The sequence below is a fragment of the Motacilla alba genome, chromosome 18, assembly GCF_015832195.1.
Source record: "Motacilla alba alba isolate MOTALB_02 chromosome 18, Motacilla_alba_V1.0_pri, whole genome shotgun sequence".
NCBI classification, from domain to species: domain Eukaryota; kingdom Metazoa; phylum Chordata; class Aves; order Passeriformes; family Motacillidae; genus Motacilla; species Motacilla alba.
Window position 1 is genome coordinate 7864934 of NC_052033.1, and position 14743 is coordinate 7879676.

Sequence of the window (14743 nt, forward strand, 5' to 3'; positions counted from 1 at the left end):
TTACAGCTTCGTATAATTTGCAGCTTTACTCAGTAAGGTGTGGATGCCTGCATATTGTTTAACAGCGACACGGCCTGATTCTGTTGTCTTGTAATAGCTTACTTAAACCTGTATTAGTTGTTTTAAAGATGCTTTGTCTGTGTTCTCCTACTGATTATTTAGGCCACAGAAGGAAAAGTTTTAATTCAGTGTGTGATTGTGACAGTTGCACAGAAGGCTGGTTTCACCCAGGGAGCTGAAGAGACACCAGAGTGGTGTTACCCGAGTTCCATGCTTTACAGGATCTGTGCGAGGGGTCCCCATGTGCCAGGAATATTGTATTATCAGGGGGCAGGGATTCCACAACCCTAAGCTCTCAAAGCTCAGTGGTACAGCACGTAATTCTGCCCACAGGAAGCAGACTGGAGCACGGTGGCTGTCGCTGATCCTGGCTGCCGTACATCACCTGAAATCGTGTTAGCACCGATTGAAGGTGGACCTTGAGCACTTAAAAACGTGAATTGACAACTACTGGAGCTGAACCCCCCTGCTCCTGGCAGGGTCATTCGTGGTGCTGCCGGCTTTGAAAGGGCTGAGGTCTTCAGTGTGTGATTTGGCTGCCGGGTGCTCCAGGGAGCAACTGAGATGTGCTTCCTAAACATCCACTTTGCTTGCATCGGCAGTGGGGTCGGGCCAGGTTTGTGAAGAGGGGCCTTGGCAACCTGGAATGTGGCATCCGTCCTCCCTCTGTGGGGGAGCAGCTGAGGGAGAGCTCCTCCAAGGAGCTCGGCTGGCCCCTGTTCTCCATTTATCCAGTCCCCATCAGTCCCTGAGCTCCCCACTGCTTGAGTGGGATCAGCAGAAGGGAGGACCTGCTTCCAGAAGGGGTTCCAAGTCTGGCAGTGAGGCATTTTAGAAGCTGTAAAGCAGGTGTTGGAGGTGATGGACCATCACCTCCAAAAACTCATTTCTTTTATTATTCCTGTTTTTTTTTTTTCTCTCTCTCTTTTTTTTTTTTTTTTTTTTTTTTTTTTTTTTTTTTTTGCGGAGGCTTTAAACTGCAGGAATAGAGGAATTACACTTTGGAAAGGAATCCTTGGCACTGAGCAGGCTGGGGACAGTGGAGTGTGTGCTGTAGTGTAGATCAGCTCTCCCATACAAGTAAGCATGTGAAGGTTGCCAGAAAGGGACAGAGAGAAGTGAGCCCTCAGCCCATAGAGATGACGCTCCACATTTAATTGCTAATGGACTCTTCAAAGAGCACCTCAGCTGCTATTATTAGAGCAAGCAAATGTGTGGTGTTACCTACAGGGAGCAAAAAGGGGGTCTTTCGTGATCTTCTTGACCTTTACTATCTTGTGTTAATTTGTTCAATACCGGAGAGATTTTCCTGTTGTAAAAACTTGCTTAAGCAGAGACTTCTCCAAGATCTCTGAGAAAGACAAGCTTATTGGGAGCTTCAGGGATCCACTGTGTACTGCTTGTCCCTCTCTTTCCCTCCTGGATCAGATTTTTACCAGCTGGTGCAATTCCATAATAGCAGTCAGGCTTTATTGCATTAAACTTGTTAAGAAAATAATGTCTGTGCCTGTGGGGCTCAGCGTGGGGGAGGAAACTTCGGGAAAATGTTGGATAAATAAGCACTTCAGGGTACTTCTGAGACATTGTAATTGGTCTTTGCAGTCTTTGCTTTTTCAACACCTACCAAAAAGGACTTACTGCTTGTGCTATTTGTAGGTCCCAAGGTAATTTGCAAAGAGCAACAGTGGCGTTGTCCCTGCTGGCTTTGGGAGGGTGCAAGTCAGGTGTGCTAAAGAACCGCGGGCTAAGGCAGGGCAGGTTCCAGAGCTGCTGTCTGACTTGCCAGACCCGGGCTCGCTGGGGATGAGGGGCTGGGGCTCAGAGCTGTAAATTTGATTGCATGCGGCAGCGTGGCTTCAATAAGTACTACGTGGTATAGACCAAGGATAAATCCTTAGGGACACCTCTCGAAGCAATACCTCAGGAAGGTTTCAGGCATAATAAAGCTGACACAAAAAAAGTGGGAAAAGGCTTTTTGAATAGTGCCAGGTGTTTCACTGACATTGCTTGCTAATCTGGAAGGTTTGTTGAAAGCTCAGCTGGAAAAGCATCCAGGTGTCTGCTCTGAGTGTGTACCTGGAGTTTCAAACACAGCAGGCAGTGCTGTCCTTTTCCCTGCTGCGGTATTCATTAGTTAATGAGATTTGAGCAGGTGGGGTTGTTTGGAATTTCTTCAACCTCCATATGCTAGGAGATTTCAGAGTTATATAAATTGGTATTTCAGGAAAAAGATGGATGTGAGACCTGCATTTCTAATAGGAGTTTCTGCAAATCTTGAAAAGCCACAGATTTTGCCTGACTCTTTTCCTGTTGAAGTGGAAAAGACAATTGGTGTCATCAGCACAGAACATCACTGGTTCTGCAAAAGTGCATTTGAGCCTCCTTGGCTCCAGCAGAACAGTGTCCCAGCAAACATGCTCACCAGCAGGGCAGGGAGTGCTGGTGATAGTGCCAGTGCCTTGGGATTCCTGGGTGGGATGGCAGTTGTGCCTAAACATGAGGTATATCCCTGAATGAAATGCTCCATTCCTTGTGCCAATGAACTCAGCTTTAAAAGCTTCACTTGCTAGCAGTAGCTCAATGGTCAGGCTGCCTGTGGAGCTTCCAGATGAGCTTTGGAGTAGAGCTCTGAGTCAGGACTTGCTCTGCAGCTCTGAGTTATTTGTGTCATGCTGGATGGGAATTGTCAAAGCTGCATTGTGTGGCTGCTTATCAAAGGATAGAGTAAAATCTTAGCCTTTATTTTTTCAATTAAGAATTTTTATTTGTGCCTCAGGGACAAGCAAATAGAACCCAGTTTGTCTTGGCTATTCTTAGTATTCGTGGGGCAGGAAGGGGAGAGGGCAAACAGCAACAGCAAGGAGTTGCAGTAATGAGAATGATGTCTTATTTTAGTTGATACTTAATCAAGACATGTGGCTCCAGGAAGCAGGATGAGATGATTTTGCCCTTTTTTTCCTGCTCTCATGTATCTTTGATTATCACCAAGACGTACCCTAAACAATTTAATGCCTGCAAATGCTTTTTTCATCTTACACATTTTTGTCCATCCTCAAAGACAGGGTAAACTGTTGGGCTTATCTGGTTTGCTTTTGTTTAATCCGTAATGTTAATCAGAGGACTAACTCTTGGTGACTAATATATTGCATCTCTCAAAAGATGATTGATTTTGTTATAAAACTTTAAGGATATTTATTATTTCAAGTACGTTTGATTACATTTTATTACATATTATTTAATGTAGTGAATTAGGGTAAAACTGACTGCATTTTATAGCTGGGTGTTGTGTCCTTCTCTCCTGTTAAGTCAGAGGCAGTACATGAGCCCCTCTGGAAGGTACGGGCTACTTTATTGGCTTGCAGGAACTGGCGTTGTAAAGCAGGTCAGCTTTTTGTTTCATGGCTTTTATTCAGTATCACTCTTGCTTACTAGAGCATCCAGACAGTGTCTTATTGCTTCTCCTGTGTCTGCTGAACTGCCCTTAGGGTTGATCTGAACTGACTCCCGATTTTCCTTGTGCCAGGGCGGTGAAATCCAGGACTGTGCCTACTTGGACAGTGAAAGCACCTACAGCGAGTCAGAGCTGTTTCCTGATGAGGAAGCGATGACTCTGGCACAGCAGGAGGTTCACCATGAGTCTGACATGGACAGTGCCATTGAGAGCGCCCAGAGCTCGGAGGCCTCGGACGTCTGTCGGAGCGAGGACAAGGACGGCGTGCTCGGTGGCCTCTTCCTACCCGGTGACAAGTGAGTGGTGCCAGCTCCGCTCCGAGGCGCATGCCAGGGAGGAAGGAGCCTTTATGTGGCTAATCCCTACTGGAGGAGGCTGAGGATGGATGATGGATTTAGAAACTTAACATGCATTTACAACATAAGGGGGATGGATGCCCAGGTCCTCTAAGTGGCTTAGATGGTCTCAGTCCTGGCTCCTTCTGGCACGTTCTGTGAGCACTCACAGGACTTGCATGTTGTGTGTTGAAGTGAAAGCATTGGGTCTCTCCAGAACAGATCACTGCAATAACATCCCCCAAAACGTAGGTTCTTCTCTGTTGCCATAAGCTTTTTATGCTGGAATTAAAACAATACCTTCCTGCAAAGCAGTTCAGTATGGGGAATACTGCTGCAGTCTTTTGTACATCTAGTTGTGTACCTGGTGTTGCGGGCTCTGCTGATTTGCTTTGCAACTTCATGTACCAAGTTAATTCTTTGTGTTTCTAATTTTTCATAACCTTTATTGTGCAACAGTAAATTGTGTTTAACACAGGATGTCCTGGCATGTACGTGTGTAACCATAGTTTGCTGTTAACACCAATGTCTCTGTAACCCTAACTTGACTCTTCTCAGGTGTGTACCTGGGAGTGCTGGTTAAAGATGATTGTGGGGGAAAAGAGCCTAACTTGGCTTAATCCTGCTTTGAACTGAATTAATGCAGTTACCACCAGACAGAGCTCAGCTGGGCTTGCTTTGTAAGCCTCTGCCTTGTCTTCCCTATTTTTGGCCTGTCATCTTGATTTGTGCCTCTTGAGCTTTGTTTGTTGCTAAGGCAGCCTTTCTTCTCTCTCCTGGGCCTCCTCGGATGCTCCCTGTGCTGCCTCATTCCTGCCCTCCTGAATTTCTCAGCTAGCTGAGTTTTGGCCTTCTCCCATCTGCCCAAGCAACCTCAGTGACTTTATCAAGATAATTACAGTTTCCATGAGCTCTTTATCAAGCTTCTCTCCTTTGCTTGCCATTCCCAGTTCTCCAAAGCCCCGTCCTTGTGGTGACTGACTTTTTCCCCATGCTGTGTTTGAAATGTTTTTCCTCCCAGCTGTGCCAGTCAGGCTCTTGTGAAGGGGGTGGGCAAGGCATTGTCTCCTGTACCCTCCTTCTAGGCCAGGCAGGAACTACCAAGAGCTACTGTGCTCTGATAGACCTTGATTTATTCTCTGAGACCTCCTCAGCTTTGGTAAATCTGTGGGGGGAAAGCATGAGAAGCTTCATGCTTTTGTGTTAAAAGAGGCAATAGAGCTATTTATTTTGGGCAATAGAGAGATTTACTTTGCTGCTTGCTGAAGAAGCAGGTGGGTTGTGTATCAGGTGTATCAGCCTTCTGAAATCTTGCTCTGAAGAACAGATTACCTTCGAAAACAAACCAAAAAGCCCAAACAAACAAAAAAGCACCAAACACTTGAAAGTTCCCTTCAGAAAGTGTTAGAATGAGGAAAACCAGTTGCTTTTAGCAACTCCTTTGCAAATGACTGTGTGATTCCTAGACCTCTAATCTTTGTGGAAGTGTTACAAGGAGCTTCTTCCCAAACTCAATTGGTGTAACTGCAGTTGAGATGCAAGCAGCAGCAGGATTGTAAGATCTCCGAAAAACTTACAAATACACAGTATGTCCGTGGCACAGCAGCACTTAATGAATAAATGTTAGTGTGATATATTGAGCTTCTCACTAATCCTTCAGCCAAGGAGCCTTGTTAGATAAGTTTCATCTATTTCTTGTATTAGTATTCCTATCTTTATCCTTCAGTAGTGTGCCTGGCTTGACTTGGCCTAATTTCTGTTAATGTGAATTAGATAAATGAGTTGCAGGTTATAAATGGATCTCATCAAAACAGGGGAAACAAAAGAGCATACATCTGAAATGTTGGCAGACTTCCTCTTTTACTAATTGCTTTTGGAGGGAAGAGATATGCAAATGATGCTTGCACCGTCCACCAAAGGAACACTGGTGCATCTCTTGTTTACAGCTCACAAGTGGAGTATTACAGGAAGAGGACTCTCCCTGTAGAGAGGTTGAGAGGCTCAAGGTAGACTCAGAAGAAGTTTAGGAGGAAATATTGTTGAGCTGCTGGAGAACAATGTCACCTGGGAGCTACTGTTCCATGGCTCAGCTGGTGGAGCTGGAGATACAAGCACTGTGCACTGAAGCAGAGGGAGAGAAAAACTTAATCTGATCTGCATAAAGTGCCAGCAGATTCCATTAGTGCTTGGTCTGTACTGCAGAGGCCTGGGATTCTGCTGTAGAGGGAACAGTTGGGCAATGCCAGGGCCTCACAATTGAAGCATCTATTTCAGGTCTTCCAGATATGTTTTCTGTAGAGAGAAGTTTGTTTGTAAGAACTTTTTTGTGAATTTATTGACTTGTCTGTTTAAATGCATCACCAAGGTGGGAGCTGAGTAAGCCTGTGTAAAACACCTGCACTCTGCAGGTGCACTGCACAGGGCAGTCTGGAGTCTGGGCAGGTGAACCCTATGCACCCTCTGCAGCCACCTTGCTCTGTTTTATTAGATTTGATGTGCTTAAAACTGCTCTGCCAGCTGCTTTCCTGTGGTGCCTGACTGCTGATCTGTTTACCTATGTGCCCTCTTTCTCTGAAGTCACAGGGTCCTGCCACTCTCTACCCATTTAACTTCATTTTGGGTACTTTTCTGGTAGTTAGACAGCCTTTTCTTGTGGTCCATTCTGTCCTCTGCAAGACAGAATTTGTCCTGATGGAAGGAAGGGCAGGAACCCAGCCTCCATTAGTTACATCAGTAGCTTTAGTGACTCTCTGGTAAGTGGTGAGCGGAGGTTTCTTTCTGACCACACAGAGGAGAGTGGCTGGAATTCCTGGGGTGTGGGAGAGGGTGTATCTGGATTACTGGGAAACTCTCTGATTGTGGAGTAGAGTGACAGCCTCTGTCTTACACACGTTCCTCTCACTATCCCATGCATTTCAGAGCTGTCTGCATGGTCCCTGCATTCAGAGCAGAAATCCCCATGTAGTCTTCACATGGAAGTGGTGGCTGAGGATCATCAAAGTGTGCTCTTTAAAGCAAAACGGTTTGTGTTGATCCAAACTTGTCACACAGGTACCTTGATCATAGATTCTCATGCTCTTGTCTCTCAAGGCACTCTGTCAGCTGCACATCAGGTACATTTAGCACTTCAGGGCTTTAGCACAAAGGTGGGTTACAGCTTCAAAGAGGGGACAGCCTGTGAAGGTAGAAGGTTCCATATGAGGTGAGGTGCTATCAAAGTCGGCCTTCGAGATGTTTTGACCTCTTGTTTCAGGTCAAGTCATCACAACCCTTCCGCAGCATCTGACCTCTCCACTTATTCCACCGCCTCCCTGATCAGTAATGAAGAACAGTTTGAAGACTATGGGGAAGGAGATGATGTGGATTTTACTCCCAGTAGCCCATGTCCTGATGATGAGAGCAGAACCAACGCCTACTCTGACCTTGGCTCATCTGTATCTTCCAGGTTGCTCCTTATTCATTAACAAACAGTTTTTCATTTTTATTCTTCTCTGACCATAGCAGAGTTTACACTGGTTAGATAGACTCACCTCAAAAGCAAAATATTCTCAGTTCATTTCCTGCCTTCTAATTGACAGACTGCATGTAATAATAAGAGCTATAGCAAATATGTTGTTTCTGATAACCTCTGTTGGGTTCTGTTGAAATAACTGGGCTATTTTGCTTGTAGAGATTTCTTTCTATTGCAGACAATATTTCCACAGTTCAGGGCTAGTGTTGGAAGGGATTTGCTGCAAAGGAAACCAACTTTGCATTATGTACCCACCCTGGTATAGTGAAGACTTAAAAGAGAGCTGTTTTTGTTTAGCATTCTGATACTACAAATCGTTAGCACTAATCTGTATGGGGAACTGCTGCAATATGTTCAGGGGGATATTTGAAACAAGCATCCTATTGACTTGGAATGTCTTGGGAAACATAAGCAAGTAGCTGCTGTCTGTTAGGAGCTACAAATCCACAGCAGTGCACTTGCCTCCTGCATGTATCCTCGGTCTCTGCAACTCTTACATCTTGTGATCAAGGCAGGTCCACGTTGTACAGTCCCTCCCCCAGGCAAGGGAATGGGGGAGCAGGGTTGGAAGAGCTGAGCATGAAGATTCTCTAGGATTAGTCTGCTTGGATCAATAGCACACAGAGGTCTTGTCTTCATTGCTAACGCAGGACAAGCTCACTGCATCCTTCTGTTCTGCATGCGGCCCCCACGTGCTCCCCTGTGTTTCCAGCATTTCTGCAATCCAGCCTGGCTATGTCTCTCATGCATGCAGAGCCAGACCCCTCTCCACTGCCCCTTCATGGTGATGGCTTGTGTCTTTCATCCCCTCTTTCCTGAGGTTTATGCAGCACTTTCCATTCTCATTCCTGGGGCTCAGTGCACATCATGCCATGATTGCTGTCTTTTATTTGAGTTTATTTTCTCTTTATCATGCCAAGAGGTACTGTTATCTCCTCTCTAGACCTGTGTCCACTTCTCCCTCCTCATTCTAGGGTTCCTATCATCCTACCATCTGAGGGGGTTCATGTGACTTCCTACCAGACCACTCTCTTCTTCATCTTCCTGCCTTTCTCTTGGAGAGAAGAAGACTCTTCAGGTTGCATGCCAGGCTCTAGTGGGAAGATGGGCAAGACGAGAGGGGGACATTGCTGAGGTTGAATATACTCATGTAGCTGCCTTTGCTATGTGCATCACAGTGGACCATGTGTATTTTTTGCTGTTCTTTTGGTCACCCAAACTGATTCTTTTCACTGCTACCCAGAAACATCCACATCCTCTGGAAGGCCTCATCTCAGACAGGTGGACTTGCCCTAAGAGCAGCACTGGCCATCATCAGCTCTGACATAGATGAGCTGTGGTTAGAGATGGTTCTTCAAGTCCCTCATCTGTGATTCTGACACACAGTCACAAGGAAAACCTGTTGTAGGTTGGTTACTTACAGCCAGTAACATCTCTCCTTTCCTGCAAACAGTGCTGGCCAAACCCCCCGAAAAATGAGACATGTTTATAACAGCGAGTTACTGGATGTTTACTGCTCACAGTGCTGCAAAAAGATAAATCTCCTCAACGATTTGGAAGCCAGGCTGAAAAACTTGAAAGCAAACAGGTAAGCAGCCTATTGCACTGCTTTTGGCAATGCCCCCTTGACATGGGACTGGCTAATAGCAGGAGGAGAGGGAGGGCAAGCCCTCTCCCTTCTGTATCCCATTCTATCTTACACATGGTTGTTCTTACAAAACAGTAAGAAATTTAGACTTGGGTATGTAGCCCAAACTAAAATACTGTTCTTCATCAGCTGTTAAATATTTTTCTGATTTAAGGTGCAGATATCATTGCTAAACTCAAATATTTTTAACCAATGAGCTCTTTGATTGCAGAGTGAGAGTGATATTTCAAGGAATTTTCCTCAGGAGGTGGGATCTGCTGTGCTGCTTAGTGCAGATCTACAGTTAGCTCCTGCTTTCTCCAGGTGGGAAGGAGGGATCTCCAGATCCTTGGCTAATGCATATAACCTTACATACACCTCTCCTAAAGCTACTGGTCAGCAGAGGTACTTGGCTTCTCTGGGATTTTTTTTGTGATGTCAGTGGAACTTGGAGAAATGATAAATCCTATGGCAGAAGTTATTTTTTGAGTTCTTTGCAATTTCAGCCTTTTCCTTACGTTTCTCTCTCTGCCACTCGATCACTCCTGAGCTGTGCTGAGCACCTTAAAAGTGCTTCTAACAATCACCTAGAGTTTTTGAAGGGAATTATTTGGTGGGATTTTGGCTCCCCCTAGGAACTGGATGTGAGTCCTGCCTGTCGGTGTAATCCTTGGGATGCAACACACTGCCCTGCTGCTTGTCGTGATGCACAGCAGCGTGGAACTTGCCATGAACAATGTTCCTGCCCTAGCAAGGAGTCTGCCAACATCCAGACCACGACCAGCCAGGGCTTTGGGAATTTTCTGAGGGAGGCTGGATATGCCTGACCAGGAGCTGTGTCTGTGCACACAGAGATGTGACATCCTCTTACTGAGAGATGCAGCAGGATATTTTTGATCTGATTCCAGTGCTGTCTGCAGCAAGGGGTCTTCATTGAGATAGCACCAGTCTCTGGCTGCACAAGAGAACTGTAAAAATGGAAAGACCTCAGTTCCTGTGCTGAACTGGGAAGCATTATGGGGAAGGATAAACTAACTGTTCATAAAATCATCTAAAAACTGAAAATCTAGAATAAATGTCCATCACTAACTTGGTGTCCCTTTGTGGTGTTTCTAATGTTAGTTTCGCTCTGATTTACACTGACAAATCTCTGCTACATGTAACAGTATTTGCAAATTGATTTATTAATGATCACAGTAATTTGTGGCTTCACTCATCTTTGTGTCCTTAGCAATTGCAGCTTTTGATTCAGTTGTTAAGGAATATTGTTCACAGAATCATCTTTTGAGTAGGCTAAAAAAGTCCATTATGTTTCATTGTGCAATTGAAATTGAATCAAATAAGTGTTTAATTCCTATATCTTTCTTTCTGTATCCATGTAGCCCTAACAGGAAAATATCAAGCACAGCTTTTGGAAGGTAAGAGTCTTCAAATTTTGTATGAATATTTGTGGAATCACTCATAACAATTCCATAAGTGCGAGTAGGAGACGAAAGTAGGAATAATTTTAGAAAACAAAAATGTACCAAAACAAGTTTTTAAGGGAAGGGGCCTGTGTTTGGTATGAATGTTGCCCCTGTTACTCTTGGAGCAGGCCCTGAACTGGAAAGAGCTCTGTTAAAAATACAGATAGTTTTTGCTTCCTTGTCTGCGGAATGTATTCCTTTGTACTGCTATTTCATCAGTCCAGCTACTGCTTCTTTAACCCTCATAATGTGGGCCTTGCTGCTTTTGCCAAAATGTGAAGGAAAGCAAGAGCACCCCTTTAAAAAGGACATACAGAATTATCATCTTCCTTTGACTGAGTGAACCAGCCCTAGTCTCGGGAGGGCTGTAAGGTTCAAGGACATTTTAGATAATCTCCATGTTACATATTCTCTCACTATTCTGCAGTGGGAACTGCTTGCTATTTCTTTTTTTTCTGGTTTTTTTTTTTGAAGTTCTTACAGTATGACATTTTCTAGCTTAACTGTACCAACCAATGTGCAGTGGTGACCTTATTTTAAATTTGTAATAAGGCAAATACAATTCAATGCATAGTGTGAATAAGACTTAAGTATTTTAGAAACTATGTTAATGCTAGTGGCAGATCCTATCAAAAGCAACAAAGAACTCACTCCATAGAACTAATGTCATTGACTGTGCTATGGCTTCATTTAGCTACCAGTCTTTTGTAAGACTTGGACTTAAACAGTTGTAATTGTCACTGAAATGATTGCACAGATTTTACCATGGATGTTCAAAGTCTGAAGCCAGACTCTTTGTCCTCCTTCCTCATCCAGCAAAATAATGATCCTTCTGATCTTTCAGACAACTCTTCCACAACAGTAACTTCAGCAGCAGTAATGGCAGCACAGAAGACTTGTTCAGAGACAGTATAGACTCCTGTGATAATGATATCACTGAAAAGGTGAGAATCTCTGTGCCCTTTGAGTCATGTACCCAACCAAATCTTGCTGGAGCCAGCATCAGGGGATCAAGATCTTGCTTAGAATTACCCATGATCTGAAGTAGCTTATTCAAAATGTCCTTGATGTTCCCTTACTATTGCAACTTTTCAGGCTTAACACAAGAACTGAGCAAGCACAGATCTAGGCATTGTGTTAGGACTTCTTTATGGTGTCTTTGCAGTGATCATCTTCAAGGAACATGCAGGGTCTGGGGAACTCAGAATTGTGGAGCTTAATTTTGCTGCTGGCTTTGCAGAGAAATATGTCCCCTTGTAAAATGGTAGAGTAGCTAAATGCCAGTTAGGAGCAGTGAAGGGTTTGAAGAGAGATTCAAATTCAGTCTTTTTTGCTTGTCCTTCCAGGTAACGTACCTAGAGAAGAAGGTGACAGAACTGGAGAATGATAGCCTGACAAACGGTGACCTGAAGAGCAAACTGAAACAAGAGAACACACAGCTGGTTCACAGGTAACAAAGCACAGAGCCAGGTCTCCTCACCAGCACAGTTGTGGGGAAGCAATATTTCTACCTCTAGAGTATGATCAAGTCTTCTTCCTTAATGCTGACAGATGAAATAAGCCTTCATCTGAGAAGTCCAGGTGGAATAGGGCTGCCTTGCTGAATTTTCAGCAAGAGGCCTACAGACAAGTGTTTTTGACAGAGATGTTACTGACTTGTACAGACAAAACTCTCCTGCTGTAAGAGAGGTTACCCCTGGTGGTTGGGGTTTTTTCCTTGCACGTAGCTTGAGCAGAAGGCTAAGTCTTAGTCCCAGCTTCATGAGACTGAAAGAATACTAGATAAACTGACACTACTTAATTCTGTGTTTATTAGTAAATATGAGAGATACTGGGAGATGTTAAATGCCAAAATAGATGGTGAATTAGAATGAAACACAGGAGTAGGCAGGAAAGAGAGAGGCAATGAATTTGCTTCTGAAGCTGTTCCTGAAATGAGTTCTGATTTCCTTAGAGTTCATGAACTAGAGGAATTATTGAAAGACCAAGAAACATCAGCAGAACAGACTCTGGAAGAAGAGATAAAGAGACATAGAGAAGCTTACAGCAAGTATGAAAAAGAGAAAGGCACTGAAATTGAACTGCTAAATACAAGGTAACAAACATCTTGGTGCTGCCCTGAACAAGGGCAAAAGATCTTCTTTTCTTCGTTTTTACTTTGCTTGTAAATATAGGCTGTTCACCAGCAGACAATGCACAGATGGTGGCAGGTTGGCAGCTCTGTAGAGTAGCTCTGCAGTCACATGTCTAATGCCCAAAAGCTTGGAGTATGCTTTACATTAATGCTTTAATCCACGTGGCCCATGTAGACAGCTTAACTGGATATTTGGCACAGATTCAAGGAGAGAATTGTGACTAGTTCTAGCAAATGTTTGTGCCTGCGTTTGTTTTTTCCAACTTATGTTTTTTCAGCTACCTGTTGTTAGGAGCACAAGAATGTGAGGGTCAGGGTACCATTTTGGGCCTTAGAACCGAACAAGCAAAAATTAATGTTAAAAAGTGCTGTGATTAGAAAGATTTTCCCTGTTTGGTCTTTCTGTCAAGTTCAAGTGAGATGGCTTTTTAGAGCATGCTATTGTGCATATCTACGATCTTGAAGAGGTATTTGTTATAAGATTTTTGTTATTGACACAGGGTTCAGCAACTGGAAGAAGAAAATGGTGATCTGAAAAGCACTGTCACACGGCTGAAATCCCAAACAGAGAGATTGGATGAGGTAACAAAACTCCTGAGTCCTTGAGCAATTTAACAGCAGTTTATGTAAGAGCAAACTCTTACAGTGCTTGGCCCAGCTTCCTAAATTTTCCTTCTGTAAACAAGATTATTGATGGAATTGGAACATTGGTCACCTTTAGGGGCAGGAATGTCCTGAGACACAAGGCAGTTTATGGCCAGCTGTGTCTGTAGGTTCCTGGTGTGAAGCTGAGCTGTGTCCTGCTCTGGCCAGCGTGTTCTGAAGTTCCCTGCTTGTTCCAGGAGAGGCAGCGCATGTCAGATAGGCTGGAGGACACAAGTCTGCGACTGAAGGATGAGATGGATTTGTACAAGAGGATGATGGACAAGCTGCGGCAGAACAGGCTGGAATTCAACAAGGAGAGGGAAGCCACACAGGAGGTAAGTGTGAAGAGGGGGATGTAAGACTAGGCAGTCTCACACCACCTGCATGGAAACCCCAGGGAGAAGGAATGGGCAGACAGGATGAGCACTGAGAGCACCATATCCAGTGAAGCTATTGCTGGATTGTGTTTCTGTGGGAAGGGTGCCCACAGAGCAATGAATGCTGCAAGAATACTTTAAAAGTGCCAATCCCTGACCCAAAGGGCTTACAGCTCTTGGAGAACTGTGTGCCCTAACGTTTCCCTCTGTTTGCAAGGGAAATTATGCTTCTTGTGCATGAAGCTTAGCGATCACAGCCATTGCCAGCTCTGGGGCCGTTTAGGGGACCTGTGCTTGCAAAGGAAGAGGAAGAGGCTGTGTTGTAGGACTGTGGCCTCAGCCAGGCTCAAGGAGTGCTTTTGCTGGAGTACAGAGGGAGCTGTTTGCAGGGAGGGCTGCACAGACAGGGCCTGTTTGCTGCCCACAGCTCATTGAAGACCTGCGGAAGGAACTGGAGCACTTGCAGCTGTACAAGCTGGAATGTGAACGTCCTGGACGTGGGAGAAGCTCTTCCTCCAGCCTGAGTGAATTCAATGCCAAAACCAGAGAGGTGGAAATGGAGCATGAAATAAAACGGCTGAAGCAGGTGAGCAGGGAAGGGCCTCTCAATCCACATCAAATGTACGGGAATACCTTGAAAAGTGCAAGCCCAAGCATTCTGCCTTCAGATTTTGTCCCCCCCCCTTTCTCACACAAGCACAAGAGCCTTATTGCATCTGTGCAGGACTTCTTTGCACTGGTGATATAAATTATGCCCCAGGAAAACTCAGGCAGGGAGGTCTTGTCACTGAAGGTAAGAGTTGCTGTCAGCTGCAGCCTCGCTGTATGTCATCCATGCTACTTGTGATGTTAAAATATTTTTTGTAATGAAACCTTGTAAGAAGAACTTAAAAAGCAATGTCTTTTCATCCTTAAATAGGAGAATCAGAAACTTCGTGACCAAAATGATGATCTTAATGGACAGATTCTAAGCCTCAGTCTTTATGAAGCTAAAAACCTCTTTGCAACGCAAACAAAAGCCCAGTCACTGGCTGCTGAAATTGATTCTGCATCGAGAGATGAGGTAATGTGCTTTTCTAATCAGGTACTACATCCAAGAATATGCAATTTTCAATGTAATTAACTGTCAAGGTTGAA

At 44.4% G+C, this 14743-nt stretch overlaps 1 protein-coding gene across 9 annotated transcripts in view; it reads left to right on the forward strand.

Moving 5' to 3' along the window:
* RAB11FIP4 (RAB11 family interacting protein 4) overlaps window positions 1–14743 on the forward strand; it is a 121312-nt gene that overhangs the window by 96998 nt on the left and 9571 nt on the right. For 8 of the 9 annotated variants that reach the window (XM_038156776.1, XM_038156785.1, XM_038156782.1 and 5 more), the window contains 11 exons: window positions 3584–3807; window positions 7100–7291; window positions 8811–8945; window positions 10367–10402; window positions 11295–11394; window positions 11797–11900; window positions 12405–12545; window positions 13085–13166; window positions 13427–13564; window positions 14034–14192; window positions 14526–14669. In XM_038156776.1, coding sequence (XP_038012704.1) covers window positions 3584–3807; window positions 7100–7291; window positions 8811–8945; window positions 10367–10402; window positions 11295–11394; window positions 11797–11900; window positions 12405–12545; window positions 13085–13166; window positions 13427–13564; window positions 14034–14192; window positions 14526–14669 — 1455 coding nt within the window. The remainder of the gene's footprint in view (window positions 1–3583; window positions 3808–7099; window positions 7292–8810; window positions 8946–10366; window positions 10403–11294; window positions 11395–11796; window positions 11901–12404; window positions 12546–13084; window positions 13167–13426; window positions 13565–14033; window positions 14193–14525; window positions 14670–14743) is intronic. The other variant, XM_038156777.1, reaches the window with a different exon arrangement.